Source organism: Bos indicus, chromosome 13, assembly GCF_029378745.1.
Source record: "Bos indicus isolate NIAB-ARS_2022 breed Sahiwal x Tharparkar chromosome 13, NIAB-ARS_B.indTharparkar_mat_pri_1.0, whole genome shotgun sequence".
In the NCBI taxonomy this organism is placed as follows: Eukaryota; Metazoa; Chordata; class Mammalia; order Artiodactyla; family Bovidae; genus Bos; species Bos indicus.
In genome coordinates, this window is record NC_091772.1 from 40653715 (window position 1) to 40668980 (window position 15266).

Sequence of the window (15266 nt, forward strand, 5' to 3'; positions counted from 1 at the left end):
AGAATGCCTGTGTGTGTGTGTGTGTGTGTGTGTGTGTGTGTGTTTATGTGTTGAGGGGATGGGATCCCTGCAGTTAATTAATGCATGTCGTTCTAGTGAAGATCTTACCTACTGGCTCATCCTTCAAGATTCCTTCCAGTCCTGCTTCCCATGAAGTCTTACTTGAGCTCCTGCCCACACCAGCCTTTTCCTCTTTCTCTCTTCTGAACTCTTACAGTAAGTCCTGTTTGTTTAATTTGTTTGGAGGTAACTATGGCTTTTTTTTTTTTCTTCTTCTTGTACTGCTCTTTCAGTTGCTTATTGCTACTTAATTTGAAATGTGGTTACACTTTACATCATCTTCTACTGCCAGGCCCTGAAGAGGGAACCACTGTCTGGATCCCCCTCAGTGCCTCCAGAGAAGTCAGGCAGTATTTGTGTACGTTCTTGATTCATGTTGGTTTTCACTTCCTAAAACTGGACTCTGTTAATAATTTGGCATAAGGAAGAGACAGCTACAATTCTGTTATGATTGAACTTAAGGGCTAAGTAGGGAGATACTGGGGCTTCCCAGGTAAAGAACCTGCCTGCCAATGTAAGAGATGTGGGTTTGATCCCTGGGTTGGGAAGATCCCCTGGAGAAGGAAATGGCAACTCACTCCAGTATTCTTGCCTGGAAAATCCCATGGACAGAGAAGCCTGGCAGGCTACAGTCCACGGGGTTGCAAAAGAGTTGGACATAACTCAGTGACTAAACAACAACAAGAGATACTGAGGTTTGTGAACCCTTCGGTAATTCATCTCTGTTTCTACTTTAATTGACTGACGATAATTTCTACCACAAAGCCAATACCCTATTCAGGCGATGTTGTCTCTGCAGCAAACTGAAATCAAGTTGATGTATTTCCCTGATGATTTCATATCTCCATCATTTTTTTTTTTTCAATCCTGAATTTCAGCCAGGGCAGTCACATTTGTATTCGAAGCCTGCCAACTCTGGCCAGAAATCAGGTGTCCGCTTAAGACACACCTTGACAAGTGGATTAGATGTTCCAATGAAAGGCAGATAAATGTCACTCATGTCACTATAAATAAAAGTCTAGGCCTGCTTATCAGCTTGTAGGGTTGAGGTTGTACCTTCAATACTTCTGAGTGCTTCACGCTTTATTATCCTTGAAACGAGGCTGTTTCCCTCCAGTCTCTCCACTTACACACCCAAAGGGAATTATTACCATTTGACTCCTTGAAACATGTGCCTTCTGTCAGTGTCCTGTCTTTTGCTTTAGGAGACAATATAACCTGTGGCCTTAAACAGAAATCTGCCAGGATCTTCTGAAATGTCATATTATGGGGTGAAATGTAGCAGGAGTCTTTCATGGTGCTGACCGAGAACGTCTAGTACCTGCTTTATAAGCAAATCACATTCTAGCGGACTTTGACTGTTTGGGGTTATGTTTTAGAGCATGGGATTTGTCACTGAAACCCATGTAATAATAAGTATGATTTAGATTTGTGGTTTTGGTCAAATCCTGTTCTTTGAAACCAAACTATGTATAGCCAGCCAAACTTTGCGAAAATGTCAGTCACAACGTGTCACACTTACAAACATACAGCATCAATTCTAAAAGCATCTGAGGGATACAAGGCCTTGAAAAAAAAAGAGAGATTTTTGTGGTTGGAGAAATTGAGAGATGAGGCATGAAAAAAGGCTCTAAAATGGCCACAGAAATGTAAGCCACTTAATGCAATTTAACCCTAACATCATTTCATTACAGTTTCCCTTTCTCAACACTTTGGGGTACGATGCTCATTGTTTAATGTCTTTGGTTAACTTAAGGTGTGAGCACAGATGGAGAAAGTTGAGAAGGAAATAATCTTTCTGAATACATTCATCAATGTGTACAGATGGAGGCCTTACAAATGCATCTTTCAGTTATCTACATTTCTGAGCTGCATTCTGAAGTTCAGCCAGGACAGGACTGCATAGGAGCACACATGCTTTCACCAACGTCATGTTCATTTGTACCCGTGAATTACACTTGGTGATGATGATTGCCTATTGCGTAAGATCTCAATATATCAAAATCCTAGAAATCTGAAAAAGTAGCTTTGGATTGGGTTCTAAGAGCAGAAATTTGTTGATTCTATTTCCATTTCTTATGTCTTAAGATAGAGGTTCTCAAAGTGTTTGGCCTTGGGACTCCTTTATACTCTTACAAATTATCCAGCACCCCAAAGAGGTTTTGTTCAGGTAATTATACCTGTCAATATTTACCATGTTTGAAATCAAACCTGAGAAAATTTTAGAAATATTTAAAATGCTAAAATAAATAATTATTAATTCATTTAAAAATAACAAGAAGCCCTTAACATGCTAACAGAAGTAACATGCTTATGAAAACAACTATTTTTCCCAAACCCAGATTAGTGAGGAGATTGGCACTGTTTTATATTTTTTGAAATTCTTCAGTGTCTGACTTAACAGAAGACAACTGGGTTGCCACAGCTGTTTCTGATTGGCAATTCGTTGAGAGATCCCATCACATAGCCTCTAGAAATTTCCATTATATACTTTATACACTTGGAGAATGAAAGTGAAGACAGAAAATCACACATTTTTTTGGCTGTGCAGCATGTGGGATCTTAGTTCCTCAGCCAGGTGTTGAACCCATGTCCTCTGCATTGGAAGCTTGGAGTTCTACCCATTCGACCACCAGGGAACTCCCCCAAATCACATCTTAATATTATCATAAAAAGTTTTAACATCATGGACCCACTGAATGAATCTCTGGGATCTTAGGGATCCCTTAACCACATTTTGAGAACTACCGCTCTCAAAATTCAATACCATGAAAATATTAACAATCTACTGGATGCTCATCACAAAATCAATAAAGACACATCCCTGCCTCCAGGGAACTTACAATGTCTTCTTCCACACACATCTCATTTCCAACCCAATCTCACTGAGATTTCAAGACTCCTTGTCAATCTATTTCCTCCCTATCATCTCTGACTACCCCTTTAGATGACTAGATCTGTATCTTTTTAAAATGTCTGTAGCAATTGTCTGTGCAGTTCATTTGGGATATTTAATAAGACTTGTGGTATGAGGCTTGTTTATTATTGGTCAAAATGTGACTTAATTACTTCACTTATTTCATATGCCGTGGCTGTACTTTGTCCTTGCTAGTGATGGATAAGACAGGTGATGGTAGCAAGACAATGATTTATTTTGCTAATGGTGCCCACATAGGCAGCAAAGGCTGTGGACTTTAAATAGATATTTAATAATTTGATTTGCGGCTTAACTAAGGAGTGTGGCAGAGACAATGCTGTGTTCCCCCATCCTGTTTCCTTTTTCTATTTATTGAGTACTCCAAAAGATGAGATTGGGAAATATTTCCCCACAATATTTCCCAATCTTGTCTTCAGCTGGGAGCCAAGTGATTGGAATTTGGTCAAATGAATGTAAGTAGAAATTATGTAAGCCACCATCAAGCCTAGCCCTTCAGAACATTCAGGGCAGCCCTCTTGCCCTGCCTTCCTTTGGTAGTGGCTGTGGTGGTCACATGTTGAGCTAACAGAACCTCAGGATGAAAACAGCTGGATCCCTGAGTCACCATGTGGAGGACAAATAGCCCTGGAGGGAGCTCAACCACACTTTTGGTCAGCTGATGAGATTTCAGCCATTATTTATTATCCCAGCAAAGCGTAGCTTGTCCTGATATATTAGAAGAAAGAGAATATTTACAGATGAGATAAGGAAAATGTAAGATGCAATACCACACGTTAGAAGTCAAGGAGAGCTATGGAAGATGAGAACTGGCAGGAGCCTTGGGCTCTGTGCTGGGAAAAATTTATGGAGAAGAGGGGAAGTGGAAACACGTAGGATTTGAGCTGGCACAAAGACTCTTTCCTATGCAAAGGAGAGGAACTTAGCTCCAAACAGCTTAGGGCAAAAGGATCATTTATTGGCACGTGGAAATAAAGAACAGGTTTACCAACCAAACTGCAGGAAGAGGGATTTAGCTGTACTCGAAACCCACTGCAACCAGGGACTAAATCTGGTTCTCTCATTGCAGACCGGCAAGAAATCCCATTGTGATCTTTCAGCCTCAACCATCTGGGAGGTACTGCCTCACCTTCCTTATGGCTTGAAGTTGAAAAACACTGGGCAAGGACTCTCAGGGACTCAGCTTTCCCAGCTAACCATCCCCATACCAAATGCCTACTGGACATGTGTGCCTATGAGAACATAGCACTGCCCAGGGAAGTCAAATACTTGAGGAAGGGCTCTTTGTAGGAGAAACGAGGGACTTCACCACAGACACAATTCCAGGTAATTATGTTCTTAGGTTCCAGGTTTTGACTGTTCTTAGGTAAAACATGGGCTAACCATTTCTTTAATTTCTACACCAGTGGTTTAAACAAAGTGGCATCAGACCACAGAGAAGGGGGCAATGAATACTGCCAGGTGGCAGGGAGAAACACTTCCCTAGAGACCTCTTGAGGTGAGCCTTTAGGATTGAGTGTGATTTGTCAAGGCAGGAGGGGATTCCAGGGAGACAGACTTCCAGACTTGAGCAAATGGACATACATTCCTCCTCTTCCATGCCTCCCTTCTTATATGTTGAAAAAAAAAATGTATTTAAAGCCATCAGAAAACAAAGGATATAAGTATCCTCTTAGTGCAAGGACAGAGTATTAAATGATCTTTACTTGGACTGAAACAGAAGCAGTGTGAATAAGCAAGAGACTTAAGCCCCCTCTATCGCGGCCTCTCGTCTGTTACAGGAAGATGATGAAAGCACCCTCAGAAGGCCCAGTGACGATCAAATTTGATAATGCCTTGCTGCTGCTGCCGCTAAGTCGCTTCAGTCGTGTCCGACTCTGTGCGACCCCATAGACGGCAGCCCACCAGGCTCCCCGGTCCCTGGGATTCTCCAGGCAAGAACACCGGAGTGGGTTACCATTTCCTTCTCCAATGCATGAAAGTGAAAAGTGAAAGGGAAGTCGCTCAGTTGTGTCCCACCCTCAGCGACCCCATGGACTGCAGCCTACCAGGCTCCTCCATCCATGGGATTTTCCAGGCAAGAGTACTGGAGTGGGGTGCCATTGATAATGCCTTTGTCAATGCTTTAGCACAGTGTAAACTTGCAAATAAGTGCTGGAGAGTGACACCAGCAATTATTTTACATTCATAAATGTAGCTGGAAGGTTGAATTACATGCTACATTGCATTTTATAACCAGTGATAAGTGAGTTGTTTACGCAAACCAGCCGTCATCAGTGCAAAATACTTTAAAAAAAAAAAAAAAAAAAAAACGGTTGCTAACCCAGATTCATGCTGTGGCATAAAATCGGGAGAAAGCAGGAAGCAGAAGTAACGAGTGCGTGTGGATGCTTAGATTCTACATGAATCGAGGTGGGTGAGAAGGAGGAAACCAGTCCGCCAAGGTTCCCCTGGAGCAGCCTGGTACGCAGGGTTCCCGCCCGAGGGTCGCCGGTTGCCGGGGAAGCTCCGAGTCCCGTGCGGCCGAGGACGACGAGCCACGCGGGTCACTGCTCCGGGCCACCCGCTCACTAGCCCCGCCCCTTTCCGGCCCCGCCCCACCCGGCCGGCACCTCCTTCCTGGTCTCTTCCGCGGCGGCGCCGTGACCTAAGTTCCGGTCGCCGGGCGCACGTGGGCGGAAGCGCCGGTGCCCGCCGCGGCTCGTCTCTGTGGTTACCGCGCGTTCGCTGGCCGGGCCGCCGCCCGCTGCTGCGCCGCCGCCATGGGAGTCCCGGCCTTCTTCCGCTGGCTCAGCCGCAAGTACCCGTCCATCATTGTCAACTGCGTGGAAGAGAAGGTGAGGGGGCGCCAAGCGGCCGCCACGCCGACGCCTAGAGCACGCCCCTGCCCCGGCGCGCGTGCAGGCCGCGGTCCCCGGGGGGCCCGCCGCCCGCCCGCGGGGCCCGCGCCCGCTGCCTCCCCGGTCGCCGCGGGTCGACGCGCGTCGGGGGCGCGGGCGCTCGCACTCCCGGCCCGGGAGCGGCTCGGGCGGCGCGAGAACCGCCCCTGCGCTGCCCGCGGGTTCCCGGGCGGCAGACCCCGCCCACGGCTTTGTCTCCTCCCGGGGCGGCCGACCTGAGAGGCTTTCGGCTCGGGGAGAGGCAGTCTGTCGGTGTCGTGTTAGGGGTCGCGCGGGGAGAGCAGCGCCTCGGGAAGGTCTCGGACAGCACTCAAGTCCGCGAAGGGGCCCCTCCCTCGTTGTCTGACTGTTGGGCTAAGCCTGTCTTTGACATTTTCAGGGTTCCTGGGCGCGCTCGATCGGCGCTATGCCTCTTGCTGTTGGTTTCTTGGCGTTTCTTATTGGTCGTTTCCAGGTTTCTCCGTCCGGTTTCGATTTGGTACCCGTGCTTTCAGTTTCCAGATCGGGGAGGTTCAGGGACACACGATGCCCTGCTTTTGAACGAAGTGCCCAGCCGACACTGGGAACTTTCTGCTTAGGCTAGTGAGGGTTTTTTTTTTTGGGGGGGGGTGGCAAAGGTTTGTTTAGTTTTTGTTTGTTTTGGACAGGTAGATGGGTCTTCAGACTTCATTCATCATTCTGTGTGAGATCTTGACCTTGCTTAGTTCCTGTCCGAGGAGAAACCGAAACTGATGGTTCTGATGAAATTTCCAGTACCGCCTGTGTTTTTCTCAAAGAGAAACTGTGGAAACAATGCTCATGTCCTTTGCGTTTAAAACTTTTCTTAACTTTATATCTTACCTCCTTTCTGCTCTGCAGGGATAACTGCTTTAAACTTATTTTTGGTTCTGTCTCTGAGTGTCATGGTTATGTTTGATGTATTGCTTCTGGATGTATCTGTGGAATTGTAGCTGTGTTAGGAGCAGTCACTTGTACAGGCCCCCGCCCCCCACCCCCCCCCCCCCCAATCAGTGCCTTTATTCTTCTACTGATAAACTATAGCGTTAAGTAATATATTTTTTTTTTCTTTTTCCTCTCCTATACAGAGTACCCCTTGACCCTTCACATGCTGAGGTTAGGTATTAACTTTTCTAAACCCCTGCTGTCCTTACTCCTCATACCAAGCTTGTCAGCTGTGCTTTTTGCCTTGTTGGCATCCAGGATTAAATTGTCAGGGCTTTGGCTATACAAGTTTGTTTTAAAAGCTGAAGAATCAAGTAGTGTTGGTGATTATTGTCACTATGTAGATCTAGGTTGTGTACTAGGATTCTCTTTTCTGCTACGTTTGTCTTTTTGCCTGTTGCGTGTTTTCCACTGTACATGGTTCCCCATCCAGACTCTTATATCAGATATTCTATCAAGTCCTCTTTCTAATTGGAGACTGCTTGAAGTCTGTATTTCTGCTGCTGTGGCACCTGGTTATGTAGCCTAGCTGAAAAGCTGCTTCTTGATATTTTTAAAAATTTCTGCAGTTGGAGGTACTGTTTTTTAATCATTTTTCTTGGTTTTTGTTCTTACTTGAGTTCTTAAGAAGTGCTGTTGTAGTATGTGAGTTTTCTAAGTCCATTCTTCCTCGTAAACATGAGTAATCATTAGCTAGGCAGAGGTTGAGTTTGAAAATTGCTTTCCCTCAGAACTTGGAAAGCATTGTTCTTTTGATTTTTGTCATCCAAAATTGTTGATGAAAAGTTGAATGTTAATGCAGTTTATTTATTTAGCTAACACTTAAATGCAGTATATAGTAGGTACTAGGCATTTCACCAGAGAAGGCAATGGCACCCCACTCCAGTACTCTGGCCAGGAGAATCCTGTTAGGAGGAGCCTGTTAGGCTGCAGTCCATGGGGTCGCTAAGAGTCGGACAAAACCGAGCGACTTCACTTTCACCTTTCACTTTCATGCATTGGAGAAGGAAATGGCAACGCACTCCAGTATTCTTGCCTGGAGAATCCCAGGGACAGAGGAGCCTGTTGGGCTGCCGTCTGTGGGGTTGCACAGTCAGACACGACTGGTGCGACTTAGGAGCAGCAGGCATTTCACAGATGAATTTATTAAATCCCCATAACAACCACGTAACTATTTCTTCTCCTCTTCGTCTTGCTTCTTATTACAGGTGAGAAAACTGAAGCACAGGCGGCTTAAGTAATGTACTCACGGTCATGTGGTTTTGCATGTCAGGGCCTGTGTCAGCCAGGAAGCCCATGCTCTTAATTTCTGTGTTCCTTTGCTTTCACTCTTTTGTAGTTGATCGGTTTTTCTTTCTGAATTTTAAAAAGAGCTTTATCCTTGATAATATAAGCTTGTGTGACTGTGTATTACAGATTTTTTTTTTTTTTTTAAGATTCTAATTCCTTTTCATCAGTGCTTGGCTGACTGTGAGTCTGGAGGCTTGTGTTCTGTAGTTATGGGGAATGCTTTTTTATTTTTTTCCCGTTTTCCTTTTACTTTGTTCTCTGAACTCTGAATACTGGTCCTTCTAGTTGATTTATTTTTCTTTTCTCTCTCCTCCCCCGAGGTGTAATTGACCTAGAACAAATTGCACTTTTTTAAAGTGTACAATTTTATACATTTTGACATGTGTCTATCCATGGACTCAACACCACAATCAAGGTAATGAACATCACCTCTGAGACATTCCTTCTGCTCCTTTTTTGTTCCCCCAGCCCCTTCCTGCTGCCCATCTTTGGTCAACCACTAATTTATTTCTATCGATGTTTTCATTTTCTAAAATTTTATATAAATGGAATTATACAATAGGTACTTTTTTAAAAAACCTGACTCAGTTAACTTGGTTACTTTCATTCAGAGTAATTATTTTGAAAGTCTTCCATGTTGCTACTTGTATCAATAGTTTCTTATTTTAGAATTGTATTCTGTGTTGTGCATATATTACATTTTGATTTTCATTCATTGGATTGGTTTTCATTCACCTGATTGGTGAACATTTGGATTATTTCCAGTTTGTGGCTATTAAGAAAAACTGTGAACATTGGCATACAGATCTCTGTGTGGACATAATGCTTTCATTTCTTTAGAGAAGTGCTTGCATTGTATGCTGGTGTTTGATTATTTAAAAAGAAAAAACTAGCCAGACTGTTTAATAAAGAGGCTGTACTGTTTTACTGCCAACAGCAGTGTATGAGAGGTCTGGTTGTTGCTCTTCCTTGTCAGCACTGAGTGTGGTTAGTCTTTCTGGTTCTAGCCATTCTAGTGCAGTGGTACTGCAGTGTGAGTTCAATTTGCATTTCCCTGATGACAGATGATGCTGAGCATCTCTTTAGGTGCTTATTTGCCTTCCATATATCTTCTTGAGTTGGGTATCTGTTCAGATCTCCCCTTCCCCCCTTTTTTAAGAGTAAGGACTTTTTTTTTTTTTTTTTTTCCTTTTATGAGACTTGAGGAATCTTAGTTCCCCAACCAGGTATTGAACCCAGACACACAGCAGTGAAAGCAGAGTCCTACCAGGGAAGTCCCTTTTGCCCATTATTAAGTTGGATGGTTTGTCTTACTGAATTAGAGTTTTTTACATATTGATTTTTTTGGTAAATATTTTCTTTTAATCTGTGATTTCCTTTTTCATGCAAAAAAGAGCAAAAGTTTTTAATTTTAGTAAAGCCTGCTTTCTTTTTTCTCTATATTACTGCTTTTTGTGTTATGTTTAAGAAATCTTTGTCAAAGCCAAGGTCACTGAGATTTTTCTTATTTTCTTAAGAGTTTTTAAAATTATACTGTTATAAAATTACACTTTATGCTATGCTTTCTCTTTTTTAGTTTTTTTTTTTTTTTTTAAATGGTGAATCACATTGATTTTTAAATGTTAACATGAGTCTGGTATTTCAGGTAAATAAACCCCACCTGGTCATGGTGTACTATTTTTTTATATACGTGGGAGTCAATTTGCCAAATTACTGCTACTCATTTCTAGAATTTTTTTATCATTCCAAATAGAAATTCTGTACTCACCTAAACAATTCTCTGCTTCCCCTGCCACCTACTTTCTGTCTTATGAATTTGCCTATTCTAAGTACTAATGTAAGTGGAATCATATATTTGTTATTTCGTGTCTGGTGTATTTCACGTTTTCATTTCACATAATGTTTTTAGGATTCATCCTTGTTCAGCATGTATCAATTTATTATTTTTTTTTTCAGGATTTTTGGAAACCTTTATATGCCATATTTATAAGCAAACTGGAGTTTCTTGTATTTCACAACCCCATTCCTACAGTCCATGCTCTGGTCATTTCTGTATGAGAGCTGACATAGGGCAGAGTGCTGCCTTGTTTAACATCAGTTGGGAGTGTGTGTGTCGGTGGACTCAAATTTTTCCATTCTGCTTGTGTTTGTGAATGACCTCGAGACTGCAACAATATTAATTTGGGGTATAATAAAATTTTAGTGAGCAGATGAGTTCGCAAATTGGAATTCGTGAATAAAGATGACCAGTTGTATGTGCGCCACAGAAGTTGGTTGTGTGGATTGAGTCAGTAAATCCAAGTTAACAGCTTCGAATAGTGCCTTGCATTGATTGATAAGTTAATTTTGGTAGTTTATATATCCAAGTAAAAGTGGAGATAATTTTGTGTCTAGTTCTCAGTAGCATTGCGTCGTATAGAATTATGCTGTTTGCCTGCAGTGAAATCTAGGTTTCCCACCTTGTTTTTTTCTTTCTTGGTCAGACTTGTCAATTTTGTTGATCTTGTAAAACAACCGCCTTTTGGTTTCATAGATTATTTATTTGCTTGTGGCTGCACTGGGTCTTGATGCTGCGTGAGGGCGTTGTCGAGTTGTGGTGTGTGGGCCTCGTGTAGTGGCTTCTGCTGGTGCAGAGCTTGGGCTCTTGGCACATGGGCTTCAGTAGTTGCAGCACAAGGGCTCAGACTTGCGGCTCACAGGTTCTGGAGCAGAGGCTCAGTAGTTGTGGCGCACAGGCTTAGTTGCTCTGTGGCACGTGGGATCTTCTGGGATAAGGGCTCGAACTCGGGTCCCCTGCACTGGCAGGTGGGGTATCCACTGTGCCACCAGGGAAGTCTAGTTTCATAGATTTTTTTAGAAAATTGTCCTTTTTATTCTCTGTGTCATTTTCTCTCATATTTGTTTTCTTCCTTCTGCTTGCTTTGGATTTATTTTGCTCTTCCAGTGTCAAGTTGGAAGGTTAGGTAATTGACTTGGAATCTTTCTTAATACAAACGTTTACAGCTATAAATTTTCCTCTGAACACTGCTTTTGGGCTTTACAATGTTAGTTTTCATATGTCGTATCCTGTTTTTCATTCATCTTAAATCATTTTCTGATTTCCCTTCTGATTTCTTCTTGATTGTTTGTGAGTGTGTTGTTAAATTTCCCATGTTTACAGATTTGCCAACTTTTCTCCAGTTATTGAGCTCGAATTTTATTTACTTTGTTGTGGTTGAAGAACATGCTTTGTATTACTTTCATGCTTGTAAATTTATTGAGGCTTGTTTCATGGCCCGGCGATTGGTCTATCCCAGAGAATGTTGCACACGAAGTCGAGAATGTATATAGTCTGTTGAGCGTTCCACAGAAGTCTGTTATAGACTAATGCAGTGACACCTGCAAGGCTTCGCCTCTGAGATTAATGTCTGGTATCTGTTCTAACCCCAGTTGGAGGGCGGCTCCTCCCAACTATCTTAAACGCCACTTCTGTCCCACAGACTAGCCAGTCTGTGGTCTAAGCTGTATCTTCCTTAGGTCCCTGATTCTTTTCTTGGTCCCTTTTCGCCACAACTTACACAGTTCTTGAGAATGCCCTTGGGTGTGAATTTCTCCACGTTCTGTCACAAATGAAGTGAGTTCTGAATTTTCAAAGGTTTTCTTGACTAGATTGCTCTTTGCCTCCAGACTGTTTCCAAAGGCTTTTGTCTTTTTCAAAAGATTCTCACTAGTTCAGCTGGAGAGCAGGTGAGCAGAAGTCCTCATGCTGTCATGTGGCAGCTCTCCTCACCAGTGTGCCCTCTGGGCAAGTGAAGATCAGGTTCACACGTCAGCACGCTATGTGTCCCCTGTAGTTCTGGCTGTGGTCCTTGATGCCCGTTACAGGTGTTGAGTTCATGCTGAATCTAGTGAAATTGCAATTAATCAGCCTGACATACGGCTTAAGGTACCAGCTCTGAATTCAGATGACTGAGTTCAATCCTGGTCTCTGAACTTGACAGAAGTATGACATTGGAAAGCCACTTAACCCCTCTGAGCATTTGTGTTCTCATTAGTAAGTGAGATGCTCTATACCTCACAGGGTTGTTGTGAAAAGAGAGGGAAATAATCCACGAGTAAAAGCCCTGAGAACAGTGCCTGTCCCATTTTAAGTATTCTGTAAACGGTGGTGGTAATTAGTAGTCCTTGTTGACTGACACCATATAAAAATGGAGAGCTGACATACTACGTGAAAAAATACTAATCACTAAAAATATGAAGCTTTTCTATTTGGCAACTACATCAAAATTTATGGCCTGAAATTTTAACAAGAATACTGTAATTTAAATTTTTCAGTAGCCTTGTGACCCTTTCTCCCCAAAATATCACCTGTGTTTTGTAAGTCTTTTCTGAGCTGCTTTTTTTTTTTTTTTTGTAAGTTCTGAGCTGCTTTAAGGGAAATCTAAAACCAAGTTCTACAATATATTATCTATCAAGAATCCACCTGCAATGCAGGAGACCCCAGTTCAATTCCTGGGTCGGAAAGATCCGTTGGAGAAAGTATAGGCTACCCACTCCAGTATTCTTGGGCTTCCCTTGGGGCTCAGCTGGTAAAGAATCTGCCTGTAATGCAGGAGACCTGGGTTGGATCCCTGGGTTGGGAAGATCCCCTGGAGAAGGGAACAGCTACTCACTCCAGTATTCTGGCCTGAAGAATTCCATGGACTTTATAGTCCATGGGGTCGCAAAGAGTCGGACATGACTGAGCCATTTCACTTCCCTTTCATTAAATGGAGGGAGCTCTTACTGCAGCAGAACCTCAGGCATGAGTCCTGATTTTTCTGTGTCTGCGTGTGCTGTACCCTTAGTTGCTCAGTCGTGTCCAACTCTTTGTGATGCTTAGGACTGTAGCCCACCAGTCTCCTTGGTGCATGAGATTCTGCAGACCAAAAACTGAAGTGGGTTGCCATGCCCTCCTTCAGGGCATCTTCCCAACCCAGGGATCAAACCCCCATCTTCTGTGTCTCCTGCGTTGCAGGTGGGTTCGTTATGCTGCTGTGAAATGTGTGCAGGCTTACACAAAAAAATGCATTTACTTAAACATTACTGATAGTTGGGGTTTCTACCTTACATGTGAAGAGCCAGAAAGTTGTATATCGTTGACTAGAACAGCAGGTTGGTGTGGAGTTTATTTTAGGGGTTTTGCATTAAAAACTGTGGAGTGTATTTTTATACAGAGTCACTATTTGTGTGTGGACCATATTTACTTTTTCACATACCTTCTTTATCAGCTTGTGCAGAAACAGGGTGATCTCTCAGCTGCTTGTCTGGGATACAGATAGTTCTTTCTCCCCTCGTGCCGTGGGCCGTGGAGAAGTGGGCTTCCCACGGGGTAGGACTGCCCTGATAGCCAGCCTTCCATCAGCCAGGGTGCTGACTGCCCTTCCTCCGCAAGCACCCTTGTCCTTTGAGAATAACGGTCTCAAGGTGCCTGGTCCTCATGGGGCCTGAGACGGTGAGCGGAGGGGAGAGTGCTAAGTTTGACCAGCTGGACTGTTCCTGCTGTTGCTGCTTCTGGATCCTCCAGAGGCTCTTACGTGAGCCCCCTGTGGGCCTGGAGCCCTCAGATTCTCCCACATCTGCATGTTCGAGGCACGTCCTCTGATCAGATCTACTAGTTTTCCACGTTTTGGGCGTCCCCTGTGATTTACCAGTCACCGACGGTTCTTCTCTTGGTTTTCCAGCACAGCTCTGTAGTTGTGGTGGGATGTTTTTAGTCTTTTACGTGGTCCGGGGATAGAAAGGAAAGGCTGCGATGTGTGCTCAGTTTATTACTGGAAACCCCCAAAGACAATGAAAAGCTATTTGAGATGAATTGGTTTTCGTGTTCAGAGTAGCTGTCCGTGTAGCTACTCTTTGATTAAGAATCTCTCGAATCCAGCAGCAGATACACTCACATTGTAGTTAATGGCCAGCCTCTTGAAGAGTAAGTTCCTTTGTTGAGAATCTTCTCCTGAAGAAAGAAACTCTAGGGTTATGTAATTAATGTGTTGAAGATATCCTTAGAACTCCCAAGAGGAAAATGTGTGTCTTTCTTGTTGGGAATGCCTGGCGCTCTTTTCTCAAAATCAGGACCCGCCTACACCTTCCCTAGGCTCTGCTTTCTAGGCAGGGGAAGTGGAAACTCATCAGCTACACTCAGCATTTGTTGAAAAGCTGCAATATAGCAAGCCAGCGGTCTATACTGTTTTTGTAAATAAAACTTTATTGGAACACACCTATACTCATTCATGTCCATATTGTTTAGGGGTGCTTTAATTTTATAAAGGCAGAAATGAGTCGTTGCAACTGAGGTCATAGGTCAACAAGTCAAAAATACTTAACTGTCTGACTTCTTGGGAATCATAGAGAAAGTGGGTCTGGATTCTCCTGAGTGTGGTGTCTGGTTGGTTCAGGAGGAAGGGAGGTATGGACCTTGAGTGTAGAGCAAGTGGAGCGGCACAGCCTCCTGCCTTTATAGAGCTTGTTTTTGTTTGAGAGTCATCAGACGATCTTCTCTGATAGACCTCAAAAATTGACTTGCTTTCCTTCTGGTTCACTGCTTCTGATCAAGCCCCTCTTTCCTGATTCACAGGGTGTCTGCACAGAACTCTGATAGCCTCTTTCTTTGACACCCAGTTCTTCCGATTAGAAATGCAAATTGAAGCCCAATCTCATTCCTTCTCTCTCGAGGATCACCACTGTCCTGAGATTGGTGTTCATCCTTCATCTGCTCTTCTCTGTAGTTTCTGTTCATCCCTGAACAGTGCCTAGCACTGTTTTGATCATTTATAATTTCCTGTAAGTGGTATACAGGATGTGTTTTTCTTCATCTCCTTTTTTGGCTTAAGATATTTGTGACCATCCAGCTGGATGTTACTTTTGTAACATTTGTACTTATTGTTACTTTTGTACATTTGGAATGTACTTTTGTCAGACATTGCAGTATATGGTTGTACTACGGTTTCATCAATCCTTTCTGTGGGCCCTGTTTTTTTTCTCATTAAGTTGACCTTTTGTCTTTATATCTTTTTAAAATAGCTTCATTGCAATATGTACCATATAATTCACCCTTAAAATGATACGGTTCAGTGCTTTTAGTATGAATGCAGTGGTATAGCCAGCACCATTACTTAATTTTA

General features: G+C 43.2%; 1 protein-coding gene across 4 annotated transcripts in view; it reads left to right on the plus strand.

Annotated features, from left to right (window-relative positions):
- The first annotated feature begins 5650 nt into the window (after positions 1-5650).
- The window catches only part of XRN2 (5'-3' exoribonuclease 2), a 62618-nt gene continuing 53002 nt past the window's right edge, over positions 5651-15266 (plus strand). For 3 of the 4 annotated variants that reach the window (XM_019973259.2, XM_070801056.1, XM_070801057.1), the window contains exon 1: positions 5651-5832. In XM_019973259.2, the coding sequence (XP_019828818.2) occupies positions 5758-5832 (75 nt within the window). In that variant the 5' untranslated portion in view covers positions 5651-5757. Of the gene's footprint in view, positions 5833-6932; positions 8543-15266 lie in introns of those variants that run through there. The other variant, XM_019973260.2, reaches the window with a different exon arrangement.